General features: G+C 47.1%; 1 protein-coding gene across 1 annotated transcript; it reads left to right on the top strand.

The window, feature by feature from the left end:
* The first annotated feature begins 514 nt into the window (after window positions 1-514).
* On the top strand, window positions 515-12,720 carry LOC133054698 (2-acylglycerol O-acyltransferase 2-like). The gene is made up of 6 exons (XM_061139947.1): window positions 515-605; window positions 5,071-5,249; window positions 9,415-9,619; window positions 9,936-10,110; window positions 11,112-11,311; window positions 12,566-12,720. Exons 1-6 carry the CDS (start codon window positions 515-517, stop codon window positions 12,718-12,720), a joined length of 1,005 nt encoding a protein of 334 aa, XP_060995930.1.
* The last annotated feature ends 877 nt before the right edge of the window (window positions 12,721-13,597 follow it).

Consider the following 13,597-nt stretch of genomic DNA (forward strand, 5'->3'; position numbering starts at 1 on the left):
TTTTGCTGTCCAGGCAAACTGAGGAAAAGGCAGCCAGATGGAGGAGATAGATAGTGGGGCCTAGAGATATTTGCATGGGAGCCGGTACTTTTTATTTGTAAAGGGGGATCGTGGACCTGGCAGGTGAAAGGAAACAATAGGGCCGCCAAATAGTTGAGTAAGTGTAAAGAGGGCAGGACTGCCCTATACTTGCTGCTTTATTTGCCAAGTAATGGGCAAGATTTGAGCAAAGGTGATCTGGCAGATAATGTATTGCCTGTAGAGTCCACTGCACTTGTCTTCCTCTGTAGTAAGATTAGTTCAGGCCAGGGGATTATAAATATTTCACCTAGGATACTGTTGCCTGTCAGGGTAGATGCAATGAGGCTCTATGGCTGGCTGGAGACCAATCTTCCTCCCACCACCCCACCCCATCCACAAATACTTAACAAGCTCTGGCAGCAACAAAACCCAGCAGGTGTCTCAGACCACACTGGAGCTCAGAGAAGCCTCCAGAGGAAGCAGAGGAATCAGCATGGTGGAGTTTGCACCTTTGTTTTTGCCACTGGAACGCAGGCTGCAGACCTTCGCAGTCCTGCAGTTGATCTTCTCTTACTTGGCCCTGCGTAAGGAAAGCTGAGATGGATGTGGGAGGCCATAGGCACCTGCCACTTCAGGTGTATATGGTGCATTGATGGGGAAAGATACAGGTCCTAAGGTGGATGCTTAACCTAGTATCTGGGGATCACCTGGGGTGAGGGACATCTTGTTCACATGGCCTTGGGAAAGCTTTGCCATCAGGAACTGTCTGACTGTCCATGCCCACCTCAGCCCAGCCTGGGAACTGGGAGTATCCAGAGGAGGACAGAGAATCACCTAACCTCGAGCCTGAAATTAGAAGGAGGGCAGCTGAGAAAACACTCCGGACACTCTGATGCCAGGAACAGTAGCTTATACCTTGGCCCTTATCTCAAGAGCAAAGAGGATCCCCAGGAGGGTTTTAGGTATTGGAGTGAGAAGGTCCAGTCCATTGGAGACAAGCTGTAATTTATGGATCTTCTGTGTTGAGGTGTTGGGGGAAACAGTTGACGGGGAGCAGTTGTTAGCAAATCAGATTTGGGTCTGCTTGTGGGAACAGGGTAAAGTGCCTAAACTGACAAGTGGGTTGTGGTGAAAGAAAATGTAGGCTTTATTACAGGGGCCAAGGAAGGAGTCCAGAGAGTTAATCCTCAAAATGCATGAAACCTATTTTGATTACCTAGGAGCAGTGTCTAGAGACTAAATGAGGTAGAGATTCTGGGTGCATGAACAGCTCCTAGAGAATCATCTGATTGCTTGGTGGTGAAGTAACTGGGAATCACCATCATCAACCTTTTGGTTTCCCTTGGTCTGAGGTTTATGGGCTGGTCAGCAGCTTCTTCTACCTGCTGGGGGTTCAGTATTTGCAAAACCGCTCAATGATGAGTCTCAACATTATCTATGGCTCTTGGGAACAAACTAAAATTCTTTGAATTTGTGGAATGGTTAAACTGTTATTTATTTTCTTGATTGGGACTGTTTTCTTTCTGTGTATGTGATTTCTTTTTTTTTTTTTTTTTCTGTGATTTCTGTTAATAATTTAATTTTTGAAATTTGGGGAAGACTTAGGAAGCTGAAGATTTTCTACAAATAAGAAGCAGGCAGAGGACATGAGGGATCTTTTCCAGGAAGGCTGCATAGGTCCTGCTCAATCACAAGGTCACAATCGACATCAGCTGTCACCTCATAGACCCATGATTGAAATCTAGGCCCCTGATTGTTTCTGTGTTTGTACAGCCCATGAGCGAAGTATGGTTTTGGCACTTTAAATGATTTTGTGCCTGTGCAATATCCTCCAAGTTGTCTCTTGAGCCCCAGTGTTGAAATGCTTACAATTTGGCTCTTTAAAAGATTACTTAGCGTGGTCTAAGGAGGCTGGCAGTGGGTGGAGAGAAGGGGCTCTTTTCCAAAGATATTAGGAGATGAATCTACAAGGCAAAATGTACAGGCCTTCAGGTAAGTTAAGTTTTCCCAGGAGGCCAGTAAATGCTGCACATACAGTGAAGAGATGGTTCATGCTAGCCTGGTGCAGTTGTTTGAGGAGGGGCAAAGATGTGGCCAGAAAGGTCCACCGGAACCTGTTATTGAGGAGTCAGGCTCCAGCAACAAATACTTTCCAGTGGGTTATTTGTGTAATCTGTTTCTTTCCTCTTTTTTAATTCACACACTCACGCGGGAAGGTAAGATCCTTTCAGATAGTTGGTCTTATTCTCATCTGCATCTCCATCTGCTAGAAGAGTTAATGTTGAATAATGTTTTGTGAATGAATGTTGGGAGCATGATATGGACATAATAGTAGAACTGAAACCAGCACTTATGCTACTAGCTCTCTGTATGAAGTTAGCTAACATGAATACCCTCTGTGGGTCTCAGTAAAGTAGGATTTTACATCTTACCTTCTTGGTGTTATAGGGGAAAGAAGGTGTTTCTTTTCTTTAGGGGCTGAAATTGTACACAAGTTAGATTTTTCCTGCTGACAGTACTTAAAGGAGAGGTCAGAGTGAGGGAGATGTTTAGATGGGGGAGTTCTTTCTGATCAAGTAGAAATGCCCACATTTTGAAATTCTTTTTTCTGACTGAAAAACAAATACATGCTACTTTAACACACCGAAACAAAATGTGTTCTAAGAGTCAAAGATTTCCTCCAAATCCTACCCCACAATGAACCACTATTAAAAACTTGGTTTTATTCTCTCGACCTGGATGGAAGTTCTAATTTTGTGTGTGTAGGGAGGTTCAGTTCAGGAAGATGAAAAGAGTTCTGAGATGAATGCTGGTATAGTTACAAAACAATGTGAATTAGTTTAACTATACCAAATTGACTCTCAAAAATCATTTCCACTATATGACCAGGAGGGGAATTGCTGGGTCCTATTGCATTCTGATATTTTGTAAGAAATCTCCATACTGTTCTTCAAAAGGCCTCTGTCATGAGCCCATAATTTGGAAAGATACAATCTCCCCAATGTTCATAATAGCACATTTACAATAGCTAGGACATGGAAGCCACCTAAACATCCATTAGAGTAATGCGTAAAGAAGATGCAGTAATATAGGCAATGGAATATTACTCAGCCATAAAAAGGAACAATTTAACGCCATTTTCAGCAACATGTATGAACCTAGAGATTGTCAAACTGAGAGAAGATAGTCAAAGAAAGGCAATATCACATGATATCATTACTATGCAGAATCAAAAACGAGGTATATGAGTACTTATTTACAAAACAGAAGTAGAAAAAAACCTATCGTTAACAGGGGATAGTTGCGAAGGATAAATTGGCAGATTTGAATTCACAACACTACTCTCTATATAATAGATAACAATAAGAATCTGCTTTAAAGCGGTGGAATCTCTACTAACTACTCTGTAATGATCTGTATAGGAAAGGAATTAAAAAAAAAAAAACAGAATCAATATGTGTATGAGTTTAACAGGTTTACTTTCCTATACAACTGAAACTGATATCACATGTAAATGAACTATACTCTAAAGAAAACTTAAACAAAAAATACCAAAGAGTCATTTCGATGACTGGTATACAGTAAACATATTTTACCATTGTTAAAACTGAAAGGACAAAACAAAGTGCTCCAAACACAACTCTGAAGCCAGCACCAGGAGGGCAGGAATTCCTGTCCGATGTTCACGGCTTAACCACCAGCATCTGGCATGTGGTAGGTGCTATGCAGAAAGCGAGCCTCTGGGAGCCCCAGCCTACTTGGATTTATGCATTTTGCTATTATTCAGACTGGGCTTCGTCAGTGCCTCAGCACTAAAGAAACTGCCTGCAATGCAGGAGCCACAGGAGATGCAGGTTTGATCTCTGGGTCTGGAAGATCCCCTAGAGGAGAGCATGAAAACTAACTCCAGTATTCTTGCCTGGAGAATCCCATGAACAGTGGAGCCTGGAGGGCTACAAGTCCTCAGGGTTGCAAAGAGTCAGACACCACTGAAGCAACTTAGCACCCACACATGCACTATTCAGACTGGGTCAGAAGTCCACTCCTCCAGGAAGTCGGACTGGAATCACAGTCCGGGTTTACCCTACTTTCAACTAGACTACAGGTAGGGGATGAACTTCTTTATGAGTGTGAGCAAAGGGCATTGAGTGGAGGGAATGGAACGTAGAGGAATCAATATTTTGTAACAGTGAGGCTCAATTATCATCAGATTAAAGACAGACCCAAAGACCACCTGACCCTGAGTCAAAACCAGGATTAGCCTGAGACAGGACTCAGAATCATAAGTTTGGGAGGAATTGCTTACTGGGGTTGTCTCTAGCCCTGCTGCAGTCCTGATGAACGAACCAGGCATGAGGTGTCCTCTTCCTCCCTCCTTCCTTCAGCAGGACAGGGCCTGGCAGCAACGGAAAGAGCTCAGCAAAACTAACGACTTGGGAGTTGTACCAACTGAGCCACTTAGTGTAGCCGGACAATGAGGTGCATGTGGTGACTGAGACCGGAACAAGAGGGGGTTTGGGCCACCAGTGGGGAGCTTGAGATCAGGCTGAGCTGCTTGAGCTGAGCCTCAATGTTATAAGAAATCATGGGGGGACTTTAACTAGAGGGGAAATGTGGTGGGATGTATCTATGGAAAGATGGGCTGGGAGTAGATAGGATCTGGGCTGGATAGAAAGAATAGCTTTTCTCTGGGGTTCTAAAGAATGGATACCAGAAAGAGTTCATCCTATCACACCTCCATCAGGCCTTTATTGAGCATCTGGTAAATACAGACAGAAAAGGAGGAGGAGGGGGAATACCCAAATGAGTAAGCAATCTGGTGCAGTGGGAAAACGCGAGTTTGAAATTAGGTCAGCTGGTTTCAAATCCAGGCTCTCAGTGTGACACTGGTAGTGTTGACAGCATTCTCTCCTCCTCCAAACCTTGGGAAGCTGATCACTTTCTCCTAGGAGGAGGGCTGGAATGGACAGTGCTGCTAGAGCTGGGTAAACAGGGAGAGCTCGTTCCTTCATACCTCTGACCATTAATGGTTCCTGCTTCCCTTCTCAGACTTGATCTGCTGGGTAGTCTTCATTGGCCTCCTGTTCACAAGATTCTGGTTGATCAGTATCCTGTATGTGATCTGGTGGTACATGGATCGAGACACGCCATGGCAGGGGGGCAGGCAGAGTGCTTTCTTGAGGCACTGGACCATATGGAAGTACACGAAGGACTATTTCCCCATCTCGGTGAGTATGGGGCTGACTAGGGAATGGTCCTGACCATAGTCCCCATTTGTCCATGGGGATGTTTGACCCTGTGTGCAGTCAGCAGATTACTGGGCCGGGAGCAGGAGACAGGCTTCTACCACTATTAGGGGAAGAATCAGCTTTTGTCTGACTACGGTTGTCCAACTTCAGTGAGGTGAGGCCACTATGACAACGGATGTATGAACAGGATTTGAGGAACCTAGGTGGCCATGTTGTGCAGCACACTTATGTATCTTACAGGTGGAAATCCCTCAACAGTCTAAGTTTGGAGTGTAGGAATCCGTAATGAAAACAAGATTTTTAGAGCATCTGGCTGACACTTTATCAGATGATGATATTGATACCCTGAGAGGGAAGAAGACATGAGCAAGGACATAGAGCAGGTTCTTTTACTGCTTTTAAAGTGTGTGCATTGGCTCTGAGAATAGACACAGAGCAGAGAGCCCTCAGGATGTATCCAGCCCCTGTGTGTTTGCTTCGTTGTGTCCTTGGACAGAGCTTTGCTCATTCTGAATCTCAGTTTCCCCAGGGATCCACTAAACAGTCCCGTTCCTCCTCTTCTGCCTATCTCTTAATCTCGGATCTCTGGCTCATGGCACCTCATGTCCATTTTGCACACTGGACCCTGGACCAAGGATCAATCCTTAGGGATGCAGGACCCTGAATTTTAGCGAAGTGACTTTTGCTCCATTCTGAATCTCAGACAGGCTAAACCCTTGGATGTAAGCAGTTGTGATGGTTGATTATCTAGTTGGGATTGGAAGAGGAAGGGAATGAGGACACAGAGAGATGCCAGACAAGGACAGGTGGCCCTCGCTGGACACAGGAGACAAGAATGTATATGGTGTCATCTCTGGGAGTGGAAACCACAGGTTCTAAAAGGGGTCTGGAAATGCCCGTGTATGACCTTAGGTGAGTTACACGTGCTCTATGAGCTTCAGTTGTTTCATGTGTAAAGGGGAGGAAATGCTTCCACAGGAATCATTGGGTTGCGTGGATTCCATGAGACATCAGGCGATCCTGGGGCTCTAAGGACAGCACCTGGCTCTCCTGTGACCCCTGGAACTGCTGTCATTTGTACATCGGGCAGAAAAAGTCTGCTGAGCGTCTCTGTGCCGGTCTTATCTGTCTCTTTTCTGTCCCTCCTGGAACCAGGTATCTCCCCCAGAGGATTTCTCACATAGGACACTATTGACATTGTGGGAAACACATTTGCAGAAATTTCAGGAGCACAGTGTTCGGGATTGTAGGCCACTGCAGTCCTGGGGCAACCACAGCTGCAGACGGCGGGCAGTACCACCGAGCGGCCAGCAGAGGGAGCGATGACATGCACTTTCACCTCCCTTTCCTGGACTGAGGTCTGCAGGAGGTGCTGCGGCTCACAGATTCTGGACTCTTGTCACCTCCCAGGACAGCTTCTAAGTCATCCACACACCTTAACAGAGCAGGCCCTGCAGGGATCTTTGGTTGTCAGTGGATAGTGGAGTCAGGGAGTCTCTGCTATCTAGTGAAAACAAGTGTACAACCTTAGAGTTGTCAGGTGTTTTGTTCTGAGGCCTTACTGAGGACTGTATTCAGAGATAGCCTCTCAGAAATCTCTGCGGAACTGGTCTAAAAGGGAAGGGAGAAGTCAGTATTTATGGGGCTTTGTTGGAAAAAACAAAAGAAAACAAAACAACCCACGTAGCTAAACGTCAAAAGATTCAGTTCAGTTCACTTCAATCGCTCCGTCATGCCCGACTCTTTGTGAGCCAATGAATCGCAGCACGCCAGGCCTCCCTGTCCATCACCAACTCCCGGAGTTTACTCAAACTCATGTCCATAGAGCTGGTGATGCCATCTAACCATCTCATCCTCTGTCGTCCCCTTCTCCTCCTGCCCCCAATCCCTCCCAGCATCAGGGTCTTTTCCAATTAGTCAACTCTTTGCATGAGGTGGCCAAAGTTTTGGAGTTTCAGCTTCAGCATCAGTCCTTCCAACGAACACCCAGGACTGATCTCCTTTAGGGTGGACTGGTTGGATCTCCTTGCAGTTCAAGGGACTCTCAAGAGTCTTTTCCAACACCAGAGTTCAAAAGCATCAATTCTTCAGTGCTCAGCTTTCTTCACAGTCCAACTCTCACATCCATACATGACCACTGGATAAACCATATCCATGATTAGACAGACCTTTGTTGACAAAGTAATGTCTCTGCTTTTGAATATGCTATCTAGGTTGGTCATAACTTTCCTTCCAAGAAGTAAGCATCTTTTAATTTCATGGCTGCAATTGCCATCTGCAGTGATTTTGGAGCCCCCCAAAATAAAGTCTGACACTGTTTCCACTGTTTCCCCATCTATTTCCCGTGAAGTGATGGGACCGGAAGCCATGATCTTAGTTTTCTGAATGTTGAGCTTTAAGCCAAGATTTTCACTCTCCTCTTTCACTTTCATCAAGAGGCTTTCTAGTTCCTCTTCACTCTCTGCCATAAGGGTGGTGTCATCTGCATATCTGAGGTTATTGATATTTCTCCCGGCAATCTTGATTCCAGTTTGTGCTTCTTCCAGCCCAGCGTTTCTCATGATGTACTCTGCATGGAAGTTAAATAAGCAGGGTGACAATATACAGCCTTGACGGACTCCTTTTCCTATCTGGAACCAGTCTGTTATTCCATGTCCAGTTCTAACTGTTGCTCCCTGACCTGCATATAGGTTTCTCAAGAGGCAGGACAGGTGGTCTGGTATTCCCATCTCTTTCAGAATTTTCCACAGTTTATTGTGATCCACAGAGTCAAAGGCTTTGGCATAGTCAATAAAGCAGAAATAGATGTTTTTCTGGAACTCTCTTGCTTTTTCAATGGTCCAGCGGATGTTGGCAATTTGATCTCTGGTTCCTCTGTCTTTTCTAAAACCAGCTTGAACATCTGGAAGTTCCCGGTTCACGTATTGCTGAAGTCTGGCTTGGAGAATTTTGAGCATTACTTTACTAGCATGTGAGATGAGTGCAATTGTGTGGTAGTTTGAGCATTCTTTGGGATTGCCTTTCTTTGGGATTTTCATGGTTTTCTACATATTGGGAGATACAAAATCTGGACTCACTTCAATTATTCCTGTGATGTGCATGCTCCCTCTCTGTGACCAGTATCCTATTATCTTCCATCCTGAATTCCTTTCAAGGCCCATTGTGAGTTGCAGCTACAGTGGTGGTTGACTTGAAGGCAGGCAAGCAACATTCCTTGTCCTAGCAACTCTGCTGGGGTTCTCCACTCATAGTCCTTTGTGCTGTGATTCTGTGAGCTAGCGCCTAATGGTAGAGTTTCTAGGGAATTTAGGAGACTACTTCTGAGCACTGGAGCATCTTAATGCACACTATGGGCATCCTAAGAGGTAATGGTGGAGAATCAGGCATTGTTTCCCCAAGGAAATTGATTCCCCCTCATCCTGTGATCAGTTTAGGAGCTGAGTTTCTGTGTAAGATTTCATATCCAGGAACAGTAGTGTCTCCACAGGCCAAGGCCTGACAGGGGTGCAGTGCTGCGGGCAGGCTGTGACCTGGTGTCAGGAAGTTCTGCAGGCTTGACAGGACACCTCCCTGACCCCTCACCACCCACACCTGCAGGCTTCACTAGAGACCGCATGGTCCTCCTCCCAACCTCTACCTTCAGCACCCTGGGGTCTCTTACAGTGAGTCACAGGGACTCAGGCTTCCAGCTCTTTACCTGGGACAGAACTCCAGATGCCACAAAACTTGGTGAGAGGCTCACTCCCTCCTGTGCCGGCTCCTTCATTTTGGTAGGGCTCTGCTTGGGAGAAGGTCTGCCTTCATATAGCACATGGCTTGTCTCCTGTCTTCTTCTCAGAAGTCTACCTCTGCATTGTGCAGGGTTCTTCCTTTCCAGGCAGGCGGCACTGGCATCATCCATTCGTGATACTATGTTCTCTGTCTTCATCCCATAGTCTCCCTGAGTATCTACTCTACTTCATTCTTTCACTGGGGAAAAGATCCTCAGACAGGCAATCTCATCACAGGACACTCACATGTGGAGTGGTAGCACTTGGGCTCAGGGGACACATGGAAGAGGTCAGCACAGAAACTTAGCAGGGAGGCAGCAGTGGGGGTAGTGGGGTAGTGGACGCAGCCCCGATTCCCCAGATTGTCCCTGTAGCTGGTCAAGACTGCCGAGCTGGACCCCTCCCGAAACTACGTCGCTGGCTTCCACCCTCATGGGATCCTCGCCACCGGAGCGTTTACCAACCTGTGCACAGAGGGTACGGGCTTCTCCTTGGTTTTCCCAGGCATCCGCTCACATCTGATGATGATGCACTGGTGTTTCTGGGCCCCTGTCTACAGGGATTACATCATGTGTGGGGGTGAGTCCTTCCACTCTTTCTATCCCAGGACTATGGGGGCTGAAGACATGAGGAGGGATTTTTAATGAGGATGGCCAATTGATCTGACTTCTTCCAAGTGAATGTGTAGTGGACAAGGAGATGAGTCCCAAAGAAGCATTTCCCATAGCTCTGTGCTCAGTGATGAACTTGGCAGGGGTGTTGGGAAAAGGGGTAGTGCTCAGTGCCTGTCATCAGGGTCCTCCCAGCTGGGAACTGGGGGACAGCCCAAGTCACATACTCCTGAACCATGCTTGCTGCCTTCACACTGTATGTGACCACCGTCCTCTCTCCCCAGGGCTGGTCTCATCAGACAAGGAGAGTGCTACTCACATTCTGAGCAGGAAAGGAGGCGGCAACCTGCTGTCCATCGTTGTTGGGGGTGTCCAGGAGGCACTGAATGCCAGGCCTGGGACCTACAAGCTGGTGCTGCGGAACCGCAAGGGCTTCATCAGGCTCGCCCTGACGCACGGGTATTGGGGAGAGGGCTCTGGGTTCAACTGGAGATTGGCAAGGATTGTAGTTTGGAGGGAAGACTGTAGAGGCAAATGCAGATCCTATTTTGGCAGGCAGAGCCTCCATTCATTAACAATGAAGATTGTATGTTGGTGATAGATGCACTGTCTCAGGCCCACATACCCAGAGAAGATTCTGGAAGGAAGATTTTGTGACTAAAGAGATTAAGTCTCAAAGGTCATATTGCTATAAAGCTATTCTCCTATCTTTAAACATCTGTGAAGAGTACAAAGCTAGCTGGAGGTGATTTTCCCATAAAGTCTGCAGATGTTTTTTTATCTTGGAGGACTCTCAGCTGTATTTGTTTTGCCTCTCATGATCCTGTGACTGAAACGGGTTAATAATGAATTTGTGCTGGACCTGCTTCTGTGACTTTAACCCTCATCTTACAGCTTTTGTTACTGTGGGAACACATAATGGTCAGCCTAAGGAAGATAACCTGAGCTGCCCTCCTGTAGAGGACTGTGAGGAAGTGAAAATACACATTCTCCTGCCTGAGCATCCCCATTCTTGGGGACATTTGCAAGGATCAAATAGCCTTTTCAGTGTGTTTCCTCACCTATATCCCAGTCTATGATCCTTAAACAACTGGCTTCCTGGCCCTACACGATGGTTATTTGGATGCACTAGCATGCCATCTTCTTGGTCAGCCACTCTGAATAGTTCCTTCCTCATCCCAACACTTCATCTCAGATTCACTGGCCTATCTGTGGCAAGCAGAGCAAGCATGGACTCAGTCACAATCGAGTGCCAGGTCTTGGCCCTGAGAAGCGCCATGACCTGCCTGAAATTATAAAACAAGACCATGGCAGTTCTGGGAGACACCCGAGGCCTCCTACTTTTGGTCCAGGCCCTGTCCTCTGCTCCAGTTCCTGCTCACTAGCTCCCTTCAGGAGGCTAGGGGACAAGCTTGTGCCTTCTTGCCCTTCCACATGCCCTCTCTCCTGTCTCCCTCTAGGGCAGATCTGGTGCCAATCTTCTCCTTTGGGGAGAATGACATATATGACCAGGTTGAGAACTCTCGGGGTTCCTGGTTGCGGTGGTTTCAGGACCGACTTCAGAAGAGCATTAGATGTTCCATCCCTCTCTTCTATGGCCGTGGAGTCTTCCAGTACAGCTTTGGTCTTCTGCCCTACCGCCGACCCATCACCACCGTGGGTGAGCCTGGACCCGGGCTGGGAGGGGAAGGGCTACAGACTAAGAGGCCTGGGCTTGTGCTGCAAGGAGACCTGGACATAGAGCAGTATACCCTTGACTTTGTGGAGCACACTTTCTGGTGTGTAAAAGAGACACAGGCAAGTAGCCCTGTGAAAGGCCGTCTAGAATGAGGAGAGTAACAGGGGCACACCGGCCAGTAGCCACTCCTGATTACTGTGCCCCCGCTTGTGCCAGGCACTGCACTGGCTCCTTACATGCAACGGCTTAGTTCTCCCAACAGCTTGTGAGGAGGGACTCTCACACTCATTTTATTGACTGCAAACACAGACCCTCAGAACGTAAAGCACTTCCAAGAGATCACCCTGCCCTTGGTAACAAAGTTGAGGTTTGATGAGGGTATTTGGCTTTTTATTATGCAAGACAAGGAGGGTATAATTCTGATCACAGGATCTAATGACAGTAACTGGAGAAGGTGGATACATGACCATTCCAGGTCTGTTAGAATTGTGTGTAAAGTAGAAATCAGCAGGCTTTGAAGGAGAGCCAGAAGGATTTCTTTGTAAATAATGGGCATGGGCTTTAGTCCATAGACTTAGCACCATCTTTCAGCTATTAGCTTACTTTTTGAATTCCACCTAGATTCCAAGGCAGTACTAATAGAGATGTTCATCTCTACTCACCCAGGCAGTTCTTAGTTGAACACAGACAACCCCCTCTATCAAACTTTGTTTGCACTATGTGGTGCATTTCTTGAACGTTTATAGTGCTGCTACCTCCAGGCCATTCCCAAGAAAGACAACATGGCAGCTGCTTTCTGATCCACCTCCTCCCACAGACACAGGCTGTTTCAATCATGGCATCTGAGAATCCCAGATTCACCTTTCCCTGAAGCTAAGTGCACATCCCAAGGGCTCACTGCCTGGTACTGATTTTTCCTGGCTATGTGACCTTGAACAAGCTATTTAACCACCCTGGGTCTCATTTCCTCAGCAGTCGAGCAGGAGTAATATCAGGTTATATCCTCGTAGGATTGTCAGGATAACATAAGAGATAATGCATGCAACTGTGCTGGCTGTATTGTTGATATATCAGAATCTTGAATTTGACCTAACATCTTATTAACACAAAAAAGAATTGAAAGGGAGGGAGTTAGAGTGCTTACCTGCTCAGATGACCATTGCAGTGGGAACACCAAGATCCCTGCTCCTTCATAGTTTCCGGCTCTGAGCCACCACTCACCTCTGTGTCTTGCAGTGGGGAAGCCCATTGAGGTGCAGAAGACACCACATCCCTCCCAGGAGGAGGTAGACAGGCTTCACCAGCGCTACATGAAGGAGCTGGAAAATCTCTTTGAAGCCCACAAGCTCAAGTACAACGTCCCCAGAGACCAACACTTGGAGATCTGCTGAGCACCTCCCCAGAGTAGGGGCTCCTCCAAAAGGCAGGGCTGGCATTAGGGAGGATGGAGGGAGGTGTTGTGATCCCAGAAGGCTTCCTGGAGGTGTCTGCTGAACACATCTCCAGAGCTTCCACTGACTCCTGAAGCTCCATCTAAAACCAGGCCTTGGGTCACAGCTGGCTCCTGGGAGAGGAGACCAGACTCTGGCATCAGTGATTTGCTCTCCTGCTGTGCCTCCTCTGTAATGGGTCCTCTTCATGTCTGCCCACCTGAGAAATGGGAGAGATGCTGGGAGAGAATGATGTCTGTGTCTGTGTCTTTTGTGATCCTGTCACTCAACGAGCACGAGAAAGACCAGCTCCAGTGAGCAGGTTTCTCTTCCTCTGCCTTCAGTGACAGCACAGAAGCCACCAGCAGGTGCACGACTTTCTCCTACAAGCTCCTGCATCCTGCATCCTTCCTGTCCCAGCTCCTCCCTCCCAGAGCTGGAGAGGAAGGCCAGGCCACAACCTCCTGATTCGTCCAGGCACCTTTGAGTTTCTGATCGTTTGATGCCCGGGCTGGCAGCCAGAGGGGCCCATGAGGTGGGGAAGGAGAATTCAGCTCTGTCATTGGCTAAATTACCATGCACAGCCCTCTTCACCCTTCCTCTGAGTCTCTGTTTTCCTGGTTGAATAAAGTGACCTCTCATCTCAGCTCTGATGTCACATGAGTTGAGAGCTCCATGAGATAGCCCCTACTCATTTGTTGTAACTTCAGCCCTGAGCTTGACACAAAAGGGAGCTCCATCAATGTCAGTTTATCAATGAAAGGATTCTATTTCAGGCTTCTTCTTTCCTTCCACCCTACTCCCCAGCTGGGAACACTGATCAAAGCCTCCCATTTAA

The sequence above is a fragment of the Dama dama genome, chromosome 1, assembly GCF_033118175.1.
Source record: "Dama dama isolate Ldn47 chromosome 1, ASM3311817v1, whole genome shotgun sequence".
NCBI classification, from domain to species: Eukaryota; Metazoa; Chordata; class Mammalia; order Artiodactyla; family Cervidae; genus Dama; species Dama dama.

Excerpts from the sequence above, each read along its gene's own strand:
- LOC133054698 (XM_061139947.1), top strand. The coding sequence starts at position 515 with ATGGTGGAGTTTGCACCTTTGTTTTTGCCACTGGAACGCAGGCTGCAG. Across the intron at positions 606-5,070 it reads CTTCTCTTACTTGGCCCTGC|ACTTGATCTGCTGGGTAGTC; the intron begins GTAAGGAAAGCT and ends TTCCCTTCTCAG. Across the intron at positions 5,250-9,414 it reads AGGACTATTTCCCCATCTCG|CTGGTCAAGACTGCCGAGCT; the intron begins GTGAGTATGGGG and ends TTGTCCCTGTAG.